General features: G+C 40.6%; 1 protein-coding gene across 1 annotated transcript; it reads left to right on the forward strand.

The window, feature by feature from the left end:
- The first annotated feature begins 4,156 nt into the window (after positions 1 to 4,156).
- On the forward strand, positions 4,157 to 7,497 carry LOC146521692 (glycoprotein hormone beta-5-like). The gene is made up of 3 exons (XM_085155537.1): positions 4,157 to 4,578; positions 5,421 to 5,622; positions 6,898 to 7,497. The coding sequence occupies exons 1-3, from the start codon at positions 4,415 to 4,417 to the stop codon at positions 7,084 to 7,086; spliced, it is 555 nt and encodes a 184-aa protein (XP_085011663.1). The 5' UTR covers positions 4,157 to 4,414; the 3' UTR covers positions 7,087 to 7,497.
- Positions 7,498 to 13,461: the final 5,964 nt, after the last annotated feature.

The following is a 13,461-nucleotide window of genomic DNA, read 5'->3' on the forward strand; positions in this document are numbered from 1 at the left end:
CCTTTTCACCTCAATAAGAAACGCGTAATATTTTCTCTGAATACCAGACGGGACGGTTGGCAACTCTAATAACTTATGAACAAAATAAAGTTCAACATCATTAACTTCATAGCACCCACCCAGCTGTATAGAAACTCCGTCATGCTAGCTAGTACGCAGTACGGAAAAAGTCAGAATAACGAAAATAAACTCCACCTAAACTTGGTTTATATCTGACTCGGATAGCCTGCAGGTCATAACTTCTTACCTGAAGTTCAGTTCACACTTGGACCGGCGGCCGCCTCGGGTCTCTTTTCCTTCTGCATTAACCTTTTGCTAATGTTACAGAATCTGTGGAAGCTCCGCGATAGCCACCACACGAAGTAACGAGTAACGACCCTATCTAAATCCCAGTAACGACTAACGCGTTCCTGATTTTGGCATAATAACTAGTTACCGTGCTCGTTACCACAATAATAACGTAGTTACTGTAACGTGTTACTTAATAACGCGTTAGTCCCAACACTGCTTATCACATACTTGCCAAACTTGAGACATTCAAAAGGGCTGTTGGGGGGGGGGGGGGGGGTGACATACATACAAAAAACTCGGAATAAAATAAATTGGATTTCACCGGGTGTCCAAATTCAGAGGCTGCATCCACCTGAGGACCCGGCCTTCGCGGTCTAATTTGGCCGAGTCCTCCAAAAGCCAGGTAGCCTGGCAGTGAACTTGGTTTCCAGTTCTGCTTACAACTTTGTGTGGTGTTGCGTTGAATGTTGTTGTAAACTTGTTCACTTTGTCTTGTTGAACCAGCACTGTGTCTCCCGTGTCAACTTTTGAATACTCAGCACCCCTTCATTCATCAGCAGAAATCTTTGATTTTCCTTTCTGTTCAGCGTCTCTGTCTTGCATGTCCAACTCCGTTGTTTTTGCCTCACTGATGTTCGGTAACTTTCCTCTCATTTTGCGGTTGAACAGGAGTTCTGCTGGACTTTTGCCCGTGGTTGGATGTTCAATGCTCCGATAAACTGTCACATATTTTCTTAGCTCTCGCTTCCAATCAAGTCCTTCGGCTTGTGCAATCCTGATTCTTTTCATCGATGATGCATTTTGACGTTCCACTTCTCCATGTGCTTGAGCCCATGTTGGTGTAGTTCTTATATGTTTGATCCCATTAGTTTCACAATATTCTCTGAACAACTCAGATTTGAACTGTGGGCCGTTATCAGATTTGATGGTAACTGGTAGCCCATGTCTGCTAAATATACAGTCAATAGAGTCAATGACCTTTTCAGCAGTTGTAGATGACATTATATCATACTCATAGTACCGACTGTAGTAATCTATCAGTACAAGTATTGAGTGGTTCGAAGGTAGCGGTCCCAGTAAGTCTACCGCCACATCTCGCCATGGTCCATCCGGTAAGTGTGTTTCTCAGTGGTTCAGGTGGATCTGGTCTGGCTACTATTTGACATCCGTGACAAGCTTTACAACATTTTTCTGCAGCTTCGTCCATCCCTGGCCTCCAAACCTTTGTTCTGAGATGCTGTTTGGTTCCAACAATTCCTAGATGTCCTTCATGAGCTAGTGACAGTGCTTGAGCTCTGAGGTTTTCCGGCAATACAATGCGAGTTCCCCGCAAAACTATGTAGCCGATGACACACAGTTCATTTGCAATGGGTGTATATGTTTTGCATTTTTCAAAGTGTCCATTTTCAATAGCTCTTCGCACTTCTGTTAATTCTGAGTCTGTAGCAGAGGCTTCTTCAACCTCTCTTGTTGTGAGTGCTCTTGGAGTAGCATTAACTGCAACAAATCTTCAGATTCATGCTTGTGTATCTCTTTTGACGTGGTGTCAGACAGCAGTCTTGACAGTGAATCCGCAATGTTTTGTTTTCCCGCAATGTGCACTACTTTAAAGTCATGTGGTTGCAGTCTGAGAACCCATCTTTCTATGCGTGCACAAGGTTTAGATCGCTGGCTGTATATGACCTCTAATGGCTTGTGGTCTGTGATGAGGTCAAACTTCCTGCCATACACATATGGATGTAGTCTCTCACATGCCCATACCAGTGCTCGGGCTTCTCTTTCTGTCTGAGAATATCTTCGCTCACAGTCTGTTAAACTCCGACTTACGTAGCACACTGGTACCTCTTCTCCGTTCTGTATTTGTATTAGCACTGCGCCCAAGCCTACAGGGCTCGCATCTGCTATGACTCTGGTTGGGGCTTCTTTGTCAAAATAGGCTAGGGTACCTGCTCTGGCTAACTCAGTCTTTAGTCTTTCAAATGCTTGCTTTTGTTCCGGCCTGAATATAAACATAGTTTCTTTTCGAGTTAAACGTCTAAGTGGTTCAGAGAGTATATCCAACTGTGCTATGAACCTGCTACTGAAACCTACCAGTCCAAGAAAGCTTCTCACCTCAGTTCTTCGGTTCTCGGGCTTCCACCACAGCTCTCACTCTTTCTTCAGTTGGGCCGATGCCTTTCTGCGTCAGCAGTATTCCCATGAACACGAGTCTGTCCATGTTGAACTGACACTTCTCTGAGTTTAGTGTCAGGCCACAATCAGAAAGTCTCTTCATCACAGCATGCAGGTGCTTATCATGGGTTTCCTGGTCTGCTACTTGTATGATTACATCATCTAAAATGTTCTCAACTCCTTCAATGACCGCTAGTGCATTGATATTGCTCACTAGCTGATGAGACTCCAAATATTAGCCTTTTGTACTGGTAAACTCCGTTGTGCACTGCAAATGTAGTTATCTCTGTTGACTCCGGGCTAAGCTCTAGCTGATGGTATCCCCACTTGAGATCGAGTTTGGTGAAGATTGCAGAGCCGTTTAGTCCTTGCAAGATTTCATCCACAGTGGGTATGGGGTATCTTTCCCTGATTATTGCCTCATTTGCTTTTCTCATGTCTAAGCACATTCTGATATCTTTGTCACATTTCTTTGGGAGTACCACTACAGGCTTTACCCAAGGTGTAGGTCCTTCTACACCAGGGGTGGGCAATTCCAGGCCTCGAGGGCCGGTGTCCTGCAGGTTTTAGATCTCACCTTGGGTCAACACACCTGAATCACATGATTAGTTCGTTACCAGGCCTCTGGAGAACTTCAGGACATGTTGAGGAGCTAATTTAGCCATTTAAACCAGCTGTGTTGGTTCAAGGACACATCTAAAACCTGCAGGGACACCGGCCCTCGAGGCCTGGAGTTGCCCACCCCTGTTCTACACGTTCTATAATGTCCATGTCGATTAGTTCATTGATCTTTTTCTCCACTGCATCCCTCACAAGATAAGGTATGCACCTCAGTGGCTGTGCTACTGGTTTCACATTAGGATCAATGTACAGGCTGATCTGTTTGGTGTTTAGCTTTCCTACTTCTTTGAACACTTTTGGATACTCTTCTTTAAGGGTGTGCTTTAAATCTGTGACAGCCGCCACATTTTCACCTATTTTCAACACTCCTAACTTTGTAGCAGTCTTTTTCCCCTGGAAGTGGTTCACCATTACCTCTAATCACAATAAATTCAGCCTCTTCAGTCCTGTCACCAATCTTGATTTCACATCTGTGCCTGTGCTGAGAAATATGCATATAAATTCCTTGCTCTTTGGGTACATATGAGTGACATTTTATCTTTTCAGCTTTTAGCTTTTCCCATGTTTTCTCCCATCACATTACTTGTAGCTCCAGATTCAACTAGCATTTTCAACTCTATTCCCCCAACAGAAAAAGCAAGTTTCTCAGGTATGTTATCATCATTTACAGTAAATGCATAATCATCTTGTTCAACAGCATTCACATTTTGTTTCTTTTGTCTTTTTGTACGACACATTTTTGAAGAGTGCCAAAGTGGGAATGAGAAAGAATGCAGGTTAAAGACAGTCTCTCTGCTTTTCAGACTTATGTCCATCTTTTATATACAGTTTATAGGTAGGACATACACCAGACATGCACAAGGACCTTCAAGGACAAAAGCCTGCTGTCACACTCAGTCTCATTTGATTTTGAGTATGACTTTTGGAAATCATAACAATACATTGTACATATATATATATATATATATATATATATATATATATATATATATAGATATATAGATATATATATAGATATATATATAGATATATATATATAGATAGATAGATATAAAGACTAAATATATATATGTAGTCTTTAAGTTATTAGTCATTTTTAAACCAACAACCATTACCAAGATTTGTGTATATTTCTATCCATTCTGTAACTCTGGTGTACAGTTCAGTACTGCAACTCCCCACATGAAACTGCACACACACACAGAGAGAGAGAGAGAGGGAGAGAGAGGGAGAGAGAGAGAGAGATACAATACAGGATGAGGTTAAGAAAATACAGACAAGCATCATTATTTTCCAGGGAGTCTCCATTATTTCTGGCTTGGGGTCTCTAATGGTATTTTATTGTAATTGCTATGATGTCAGAGTGTCCGTCCGCCCTATTGGCCTTCTAAAAACAATAACAAGGACAGATTGGTTCCATTCACTGGATTGTCCGGACAGAGAGAGACCTGAGTCCTGCAGCTCAAACCCTCTGAAAGATCTTCAGCTGAAAAGGTGAGAGATCGTCTTCTGAAACATTTTTAAAATAAGGTAGGATGGGTATGCGACAATAACAAATTGAGCCTGATGTGCATGGTTTTGTTCAGATGCTTTCGCAGTCTTTACAGAGTCGTTACAGAGTCCAGTGACAGTGGTCCCAGAGCTTCTGAAAGCCTTTAATTTTCTGCTAACTTAATGGGGTTTTATGTATTCTTAAAAGAAACCAGTGAAACAGTTAAGAGTCTGGTCACATTGAGTTAAATCCAGCTGTTTCAGCAAACTTCAGGTGGGTTGCTTGAAAATGTTCAGTTTTTGAGTAAACGTCTCCTGTAGCATTAAAGACCTTTGAAAAGACACAAATGTTTATTCTGTTTCCTACAAGAGAAGACGAAGATGAGGTTATATGCACGTAAACACCAGTGTCAGGTTTCCCATCTGCAAAGATGTTTGTACTCAACACTAAGAAATGTTTTTGTGTCCAACTTTTTAGTGTCTACTCTGGCTGCAGTAGCCAGAGTAGACACTAGAGGGAGTTGTGAGTCATGCTCATTGCCACACTGCTGTAGATCAACTTCTGTTCTCATGTAAAATATTGGCAATTCACCACCTTTACTGACTATTATCACTTGTTTTCAATATACAAGAAGAGATATACACTGTATAGGTATATTCTTTAAGTAATTAGTGATCATATTTCTTCATTTAATATTTTTTTCTTCAATATCAATGATAGCATCTTTCCATGTATCACACCACATCATGTGTTCCTGATGATTAAGTGAAATAATAATATGATTTACTCCACAAAGCTGCTGAACCTAACCCTCTTTATTTATTATTTGTTCCATTATACCCAGCATGCACCTCCACCGTGTCGCCTTCTCCTTCTTCCTCCTGCTGGTTGCCGGGGCAGCCGTGCTGTGTGTCAACGTGACAACAGTGCTCCAGGGTTTCCGTGGATGCGCAGTGCGGGAGTTCTCCTTTGTGGCCCACAAGCCTGGCTGCAAGGGGCTGCGCATCACCACAGAGGCCTGCTGGGGGCGCTGTCACACGTGGGAGGTATCTCTCTCCCTCTCACACACACACACACAGACACACACAGAGAAAATAAATGTCACATCAGCTACTTGTAACCTACATAGGAGTTTGTTTCTTTAACGCTGGGATACTGAAACATCCAATAAATTAGTCATCTCCTATTAGTGCACTAATAAGATGTCGATACTACAAATTTTGGTATTGATCCGACACTAAGTAATTATGGGGCCGATACCGATACCGATACTTTTAACTTATAGAGTCCGCCTGTATAGGGGAGAGCAGTGTGTTTTAATTTATGAGATGAATCATGAACACTTTTTAATGACTGCCTAATCACTGTGATTTTTATTATACACAGTAATGACACACCTTTCAGCTTTTTATGTATTTTGAAACTGGGCTTTTTGAAGACATGGAATGTAAATACGCCTGTCTCTAAAGGACTTTGGGTTGTTTTCTGTCGTTTTAATGCGATAGGCTCTCTGACCTGTCTCCCCACGTCTTGTCTTTGCTATGTATGTATGGTCGGGGGGGTCCAATTTCACTGCAGGTGTAAAGACATTTACACCTGCATTTTTCATAGTGCATATTTGAGGTATATTATTTTACTTCCATAAACAAAATAAGTAAATAAGATTTCACATAATACCGTGGGCTATATACTGAAGGTAGCAGATAGAAACATTGCGCTAGAAACAATCTTTTAAAAAACAACAAATTCATTTGCAAACAAAACAGGAAAACATCTTAGAAGAGACATATCCAGGACGAGGACATAGACGACTCAGACGATACAATAATCGAAACATGGGGGATATACGAGCGCATAATGTGCAGGGAAGAAGTGCTTTTAACCAAAACTGGTATCAAACTATCGATATTTGGATTGAACGTCCCACCTACATGTCCTAGGACTTGTACCAAACTATAACAAAGCTGATGATCTGTTATTGTCTCGTTAGCTTTCTGGTAACTTTTTTTTTATAAGAAATGCTCAGATCCAAGTCAGGGGATACCAATCTTTCACTGTACTTCTGAAAACTTGACATGTTAATGCTGTAGCTCTGGGTCACTTTAGACAACAACAATTTGCAGTCTCTGTGTTTTTCAGACTGATTTTTTATGTCAACTATTACTACATAAAATTTGAAGTTTACAAAAAAAACCACCAAAATTTATGTTTCTTTGTTTTTAGTTCAACTTCTTAAAAGCTTTTAATTCATGTGAGAGTCACTGAAGTTTGGTTCCTCCAATTGCAACCTGTGATTCACCTCTGTGTGTGTGTGTGTGCAGAAACCTGTACCAGAACCCCCCTACATCCACCGTCACCACCGTGTGTGCACGTACAACCGCAGTCGCCACATGACCGCCCGGCTGCCCGGCTGCCAGCCTGACGTCTCCCCTCTCTACCACTATCCCGTGGCTCTGGAGTGCCACTGCGATGTGTGCTCCACACAGGACACAGAGTGTGAGACCTTCTGACAGACAAGGCTCTCCTCTCCCTAAACGCTTCCATCAACAGTGTGATGGCTGAACTGAAAAAAGATAAAAACATGTGATTCAAACTTTAAGTTGGTGGTGATAGCACTTAGAAAGATATAACAGCAGGATGTTTATACTGAAAAACAAAAAAAGTCCAGGAAGATGGATATTTCATGACTTTGTCAACTAACAATAATGTGCATCTATTTTGCATCTGCTGTAAAAAAATACAAGTAATGTCATACTCATAATGTTCACGATACTCGGTTTCTCATTATATAGACTGCACAAAAATTAACATTGAATGCATTTTGTAATGTAACAGTTTTCCTGTCCTTGTGTACCAAGTTATACAGAAATTGGATACAATATGTTTGGGAATACTCACAAATAAAATAAAATAAAATTCCAGCCCGCAGTTTTCCTACTTTTACATCAATGTCTGAAAAAAAAAAACAGGTAATATGCAGTGCACTGTTTGCAAGAGCTCTTCTTCTTCTGCAGGGTGGAATTACCTTCAGGTAAGTCAGCATGTAATACTTAAAGGCATTAGGAAAAACACACTATAAGCAAGCAAAAACTATGGGACGCAGTTACCTGTACCATAAAACAGGCTTCACATTAAAGACGACATGGGTGAAAATAAAAGGGAAAGCTAATGCAAGGGAGGTGAGGGCTGTTAACTCGCTATTGATCATATGAGTCATCACATTAAAGAAACGGATGGGTCATTACCATCACTGGGGTTAGCAGGTGAAACCTCCGCGGGACCCTCGAAACCAGCACCAAAGGAGACAGCCCTCGTTACAGGAGACGCAAAACATCTTCGGAAACCTAAAGAGGTCCATTTGCCTTCTTTTCAAGCTCTCAGATTCCTGGACATGGCATCTGCCTGTCTGCCATCAGAGACATGACAGCAGTGCACATGAAAGGAAATGGTAACAATTACAATGTATTTACTGAGATGTGGGCAGATGTGCTCCAGATTCAATTCAATTCAATTCAATTCAATTTTATTTATATAGCGCCAAATCACAACAAAAGTCGCCTCAAGGCGCTTCATAGATACAGAGAAAAACCCAACAATCATATGACCCCCTATGAGCAAGCACTTTGGCGACAGTGGGAAGGAAAAACTCCCTTTTAACAGGAAGAAACCTCCTGCAGAACCAGGCTCAGGGAGGGGCGGGGCCATCTGCTGCGACCGGTTGGGGTGAGAGAAGGAAGACAGGATAAAGACATGCTGTGGAAGAGAGACAGAGGTTAATAACAGATATGATTCAATACAGAGAGGTCTGTTAATACATAGTGAGCGAGAAAGGTGACTGGAAAGGAAAAACTCAATGCATCATGGGAATCCCTGCAGCCTACATCTATTGCAGCATAACTAAGGCAGGATTCAGGGTCACCTGGTCCAGCCCTAACTATATGCTTTAGCAAAAAGGAAAGTTTTAAGCCTAATCTTGAAAGTAGAGATAGTGTCTGTCTCCTGAATCCAAACTGGAAGCTGGTTCCACAGAAGAGGGGCCTGAAAACTGAAGGCTCTCCCTCCCATTCTACTTTTAAATACTCTAGGAACAACAAGTAGGCCTGCAGAGCGAGAGTGAAGTGCTCTAATAGGGTGATATGGTACTACAAGGTCATTAAGATAAGATGGGGCCTGATTATTTAAGACCTTGTATGTGAGGAGCAGGATTTTGAATTCAATTCTGGATTTAACAGGAAGCCAATGAAGGGAAGCCAAAACAGGAGAAATCTGCTCTCTCTTTCTAGTCCCTGTCAGGACTCTTGCTGCAGCATTTTGGATTAACTGAAGGCTTTTCAGTGAGTTTTTTGGACATCCTGATAATAATGAATTGCAGTTGTCCAGCCTGGAAGTAATAAATGCATGAACTAGTTTTTCAGCGTCACTCTGAGACAGAATATTTCTAATTTTAGAGATGTTGCGCAAATGGAAGAACGCAGTCTTACATATTTGTTTAATATGTGCGTTGAAGGACATATGTGGGCAGATTTGCATTAATTCCAAAGGCAGGCTAGTCAAAGGCTTTCTACCCATCAGTGTGTGAAGTGGCCCAATAGAGCACTTTGCTTACCATGACGCAAGGTGAGTTTCTTCTTCACTCACCTTTATCCGCTCTCTGTGTGGTTATACACAACTCCAAGTGTAATTTCTTCCACAGTTTCTTTTGTCCCGTCTTCCTCCCTTCATCTCCAACCAGTCTTGGCAGATGGTCGCCTCTCCCTGATCCCGGTTCTGCTCCTTCCTGTTAAAAGGGAGTTTTTCCTTCCCGCTGTCACCAAGTGCTTGCTCATAGGGCGACGTTTGATTGCTGGAATTTTGTCTGTACTAATGTGATGTCTTTACCTGACAATAATACGAATGAAGAGTTATAAGCTGCATTCGTAATCTGTACTGGCACATACCACAGGCACATGCTAAACGCATGCTAAGTCGCAGACTAATAAAATGGTAGAATTACTTCTTCTTCTACTTGGACCGGCTCCACCTCATAGCAAGCCAGATTATTAGTCAAATATTTCAATTAAAACAAGGCAGAAAGGCACCAGCAGCACAAACACAGAGTTCCAGTTCAGTACCTTCAATTACTGGAGGTGAAAACCACCCAACCCAAAACAGTCATGGCTCCTTAGCAGTGTTGGTCAAGTTACTTGAAAAAAGTAATCAGTAACTAATTACCGATTACTTCCCCAAAAAAGTAATCCCGTTACTTTACTGATTATATATTTTCAGAAGTAATTAATTACTTAGTTACTTTTTTAAAACACGCTTTACAACCTGAATAGGTGATAAAGCGATAGATCTTTCAGCCCAATTCTACTTTTTCTACATAATCCATCATACAAAATGTAATCAGATGGAAAAGTCTCTTTTTAAAACTTGTTTTTGTTAGTTTTAATCTTTTAACTTTAAGCATCAAGCAAAAATTTAATTATATGCACCATTCTCTGACTGGAAGAAATTTGTTTAACATTTAAACTTATTTTCTGCCCATTCCAGCACATAAAATAAAATATTTTTTGTGTTTACACTCACTCTTTCAAATAGATGCAAGTAAAACACAGCAGAAAATAAATAAAGTCAAAGACTAGCGGTCCTGTTGCTCTATTTTCACCTGTAAAGCAGGAGTCGGGCAGGCGGAGGTTTACCCTGGTGCAGGTGTGCTGCAGCGGTCAGTGGAAGGATACGGCAGCTTCTCTGTGAATTTCCCATTAAGGTGTTGCGCACTCGATGGTAGCTTGGAAGTTTAGGGTTTTTTTCGCTGTAAAAAGAAGTTTTCTTCCCACGCACAGCGGACACTAATGTTTTTGTCACTTTTTATGGAATCAAACTCAAAATAAGGTCAGTACTTCCACGCTTTAAACGCTGCACGCTCATACTCTCTCCCACACTCATATATGATCCATTGTTGATCTGCACACAGCTGTTGTCACTAACGTGTCACTGTCATGAGACATTCTAGCAAAAAAATCACGGTTTTAGTAACGCAGTAACTCAGCGTTCCTACGGGAAAGTAACGGTAATCTAATTACCGTTTTTGCAATAGTAATCCCTTACTTTACTCGTTACATGAAAAAAGTAATCAGATTACAGTAACGCGTTACAAGTAACGCGTTACTGCCCATCTCTGCTCCTTAGTAATCAAGCAATCCCCTCACTCCACTCCAAGCCTTCACAATGTCCGAGTGCATGAACCAAGTTGAGTTGATATGAGGAGGGAAACTATAGAGACTAAAAAACAGGCTGTAAACATGCTTTTGAACGCTGTAAAGTCGAACATTTCAACTCAGGAGTCTGTGGTTATTGTTTCACTTTTACAGCCAGCCTCAAGTGGCCGTTAAGGGAACTGCAGTTTCTGACACATGCCCACAGTTTGCCTCCTGGTTTACCTACAGATTACAAAGGATTTAGCACTGTATCAACAGTGAGAGATCAAGTGGTTAAACAGTGTGCTGTAAGTGAAATGGAAATAAGTGTGAGCAGCTTCACATGTCAGGCATCTTCAAATAAATCTCACACTGTTTAAATGGATGCCGGCACAGTTTAATCCAGTAAGTGACATCCTGATGCTCCTCGGCACGCTGACTGTCAGATGAGTTCACAGGAATACATTCCACAGGCTTTTGCTCTGCTTTTTGTAGACAATGCTGGCCTTTTTATATTTCCACTCCTCCGTGTGTGTGTGTGTGCACGTGTCCTCAGAATGGTACACCTTGAGCTCACTTTGTGGAAACTCCACTTTCCTCCTGTCAGTCTAAATTAGTTAAGTGTTCTATGTGTGTGTGTGTGTGTTTCTGTGAGCTTGAGTGTGCAGTCTGAGATATACGATGCTATTTCAGATGCACACAAATAGTTATTTACAGCTGATTTGTGTCACTTGTTGGAATTATAAAGATACAGAAAAAGTAAAAGACTGCGTGCTTGTTAATTTGTGCGTCTGTGTGTATGTGTGTGTGCGTGTGTCTAAGGTTGTTTGCATTATCAGTGGAAGTAAATGGGTCGGCAGGATTAAAACATCATCTTAGAAACAGGAAAACTTTGTCTAATCCTCTCCGTGCTTTGTCTCTGCGCCCAAAATAACACACACGTAATTTATCTCAAACTCACATCGACTTCAACACTTTGACAGCACACACAATATCCCGTCAGACGTGATGATACACACACGTACGCCGCTTAGAATAACAGTCGCACACAATATCCCTACCCTCACTTCAGACACACACACGCACACAATGAGATTAAAATAACAGGGCAGAAGTGGAAGCGGACACATTAATGATATTATAGTTATTCAAGACGCCATGGTTTCCATGGCAGCTGAAAGCGACGGGGACACTGAGCGATACAAACATCAGTCACCCCGCTGAGTCACACTGGAGTAATATGTGTGTGTGTGTGCATGTGTGCGCTTCAACTCAGTTCATTGACTCCTGATGAGGTGCTGTGGCCCTTTCAGATTTATAACCTCTCTTTTTGTTTCTGGTTGGCATGGAATAAGAGGAAACACACACACACACACACTGTGACCGTCCATGACACGTGGGGTCAACAGGCTAATAGTTTTATGTCTCCGTGTGTGTATAGGTGAGGGGTTCACGGTGATGATGTCACACATTCCATTTTCCATTGACATAACTGGAGTGGGAATGTTTGGGGTAGAGGGGCCATATTGATAATTGTGTTTTCCTAAGAAGGTGTGTGTGTGTGTGAGAGAGAGAGAAGAGTGTGTGAGGCTGCACACACTGGAAGCACCGATGTTCTCAGGGGTTGAACTGCTTTGCAGTACCATGGAGATATAACCGCTTATGTCATTCAAATAAAGTGTTCACAGTGTCCTTGTAGTGAGAAACGTTACCATGTTTTAGCTACAAACTCAAAGTCATGATCAAAGCGAAATCCATGCATGTCTTGTCAACAATGCACATGATAATATTGTCATTAATATTGTTACAGTTATAGTTACAGAATATCTCTCCATCCCAGACAGCGTCATTACTATTTTATATTTCTAATTTTCTAATGATGTATTGATATATTTTGCAATGTTGTTTTCAGTGTTGTTCACAGTGAGACACTGTAGGTGTCTTTAAAAGCCAGGGAGCAGAAGCTGCAAGGAAGAAAAGCCCAGCTTTCTAACTTTTGCCTACAAGCAACAGGCTTGAAATTTTAAAAATGTTTCTAATCTATGTATATTTTTATTGATTGATTCCTTACAGTGCAAATCAGCCGATTCTTTTCTAAAGCCATTTTTTTTTGATTGTGGTGTATAAATTATCATTTGCTATTGTAAAGTAAAATAAAATAATTCCACTAAATAACTTACAGTAAACATTTTTTTAATTAAAAAGAAGTTTAAACAGAATCATATTTTAAAATTTAAAAATTTTAAAATCTGTGCTTTTACAAAAAGCAGTTTATTAAGATGCCAAAAATGATTACAGTCTTTAAAATTATGGCTTTGCTGAACAGGAAAATCAGATTTACTGGTTAAATCTTATGTTTCATTAATTTCTCAAAGAAGTCCAGCATGTGGACTAAATATAAAAATGTGAAATTAGTAATTTAGTAATTTGTTTTAAACCAATTTAAAGTTTTAAAGTATTAGTGTTTTTATGGCTGATGGTCTAAATCTTTTGATAAGACTTGCAGTGTTGGGAAGGTTACTTTTAAAATGTATTCCATTACAGAATACATAATACATGTTCCAAAATGTATTCTGTAACGTATTCCGTTACGTTACTCAATGAGAGTAACGTATTCTGAATACTTTGGATTACTTAATATATTATCATGCTGTTTACAACTACATGAATGTACTATTGCTGTGTGATTTATTACTGTTACTGAAG

The sequence above is a fragment of the Neolamprologus multifasciatus genome, chromosome 3 (genome assembly GCF_963576455.1).
Source record: "Neolamprologus multifasciatus chromosome 3, fNeoMul1.2, whole genome shotgun sequence".
NCBI classification, from domain to species: domain Eukaryota; kingdom Metazoa; phylum Chordata; class Actinopteri; order Cichliformes; family Cichlidae; genus Neolamprologus; species Neolamprologus multifasciatus.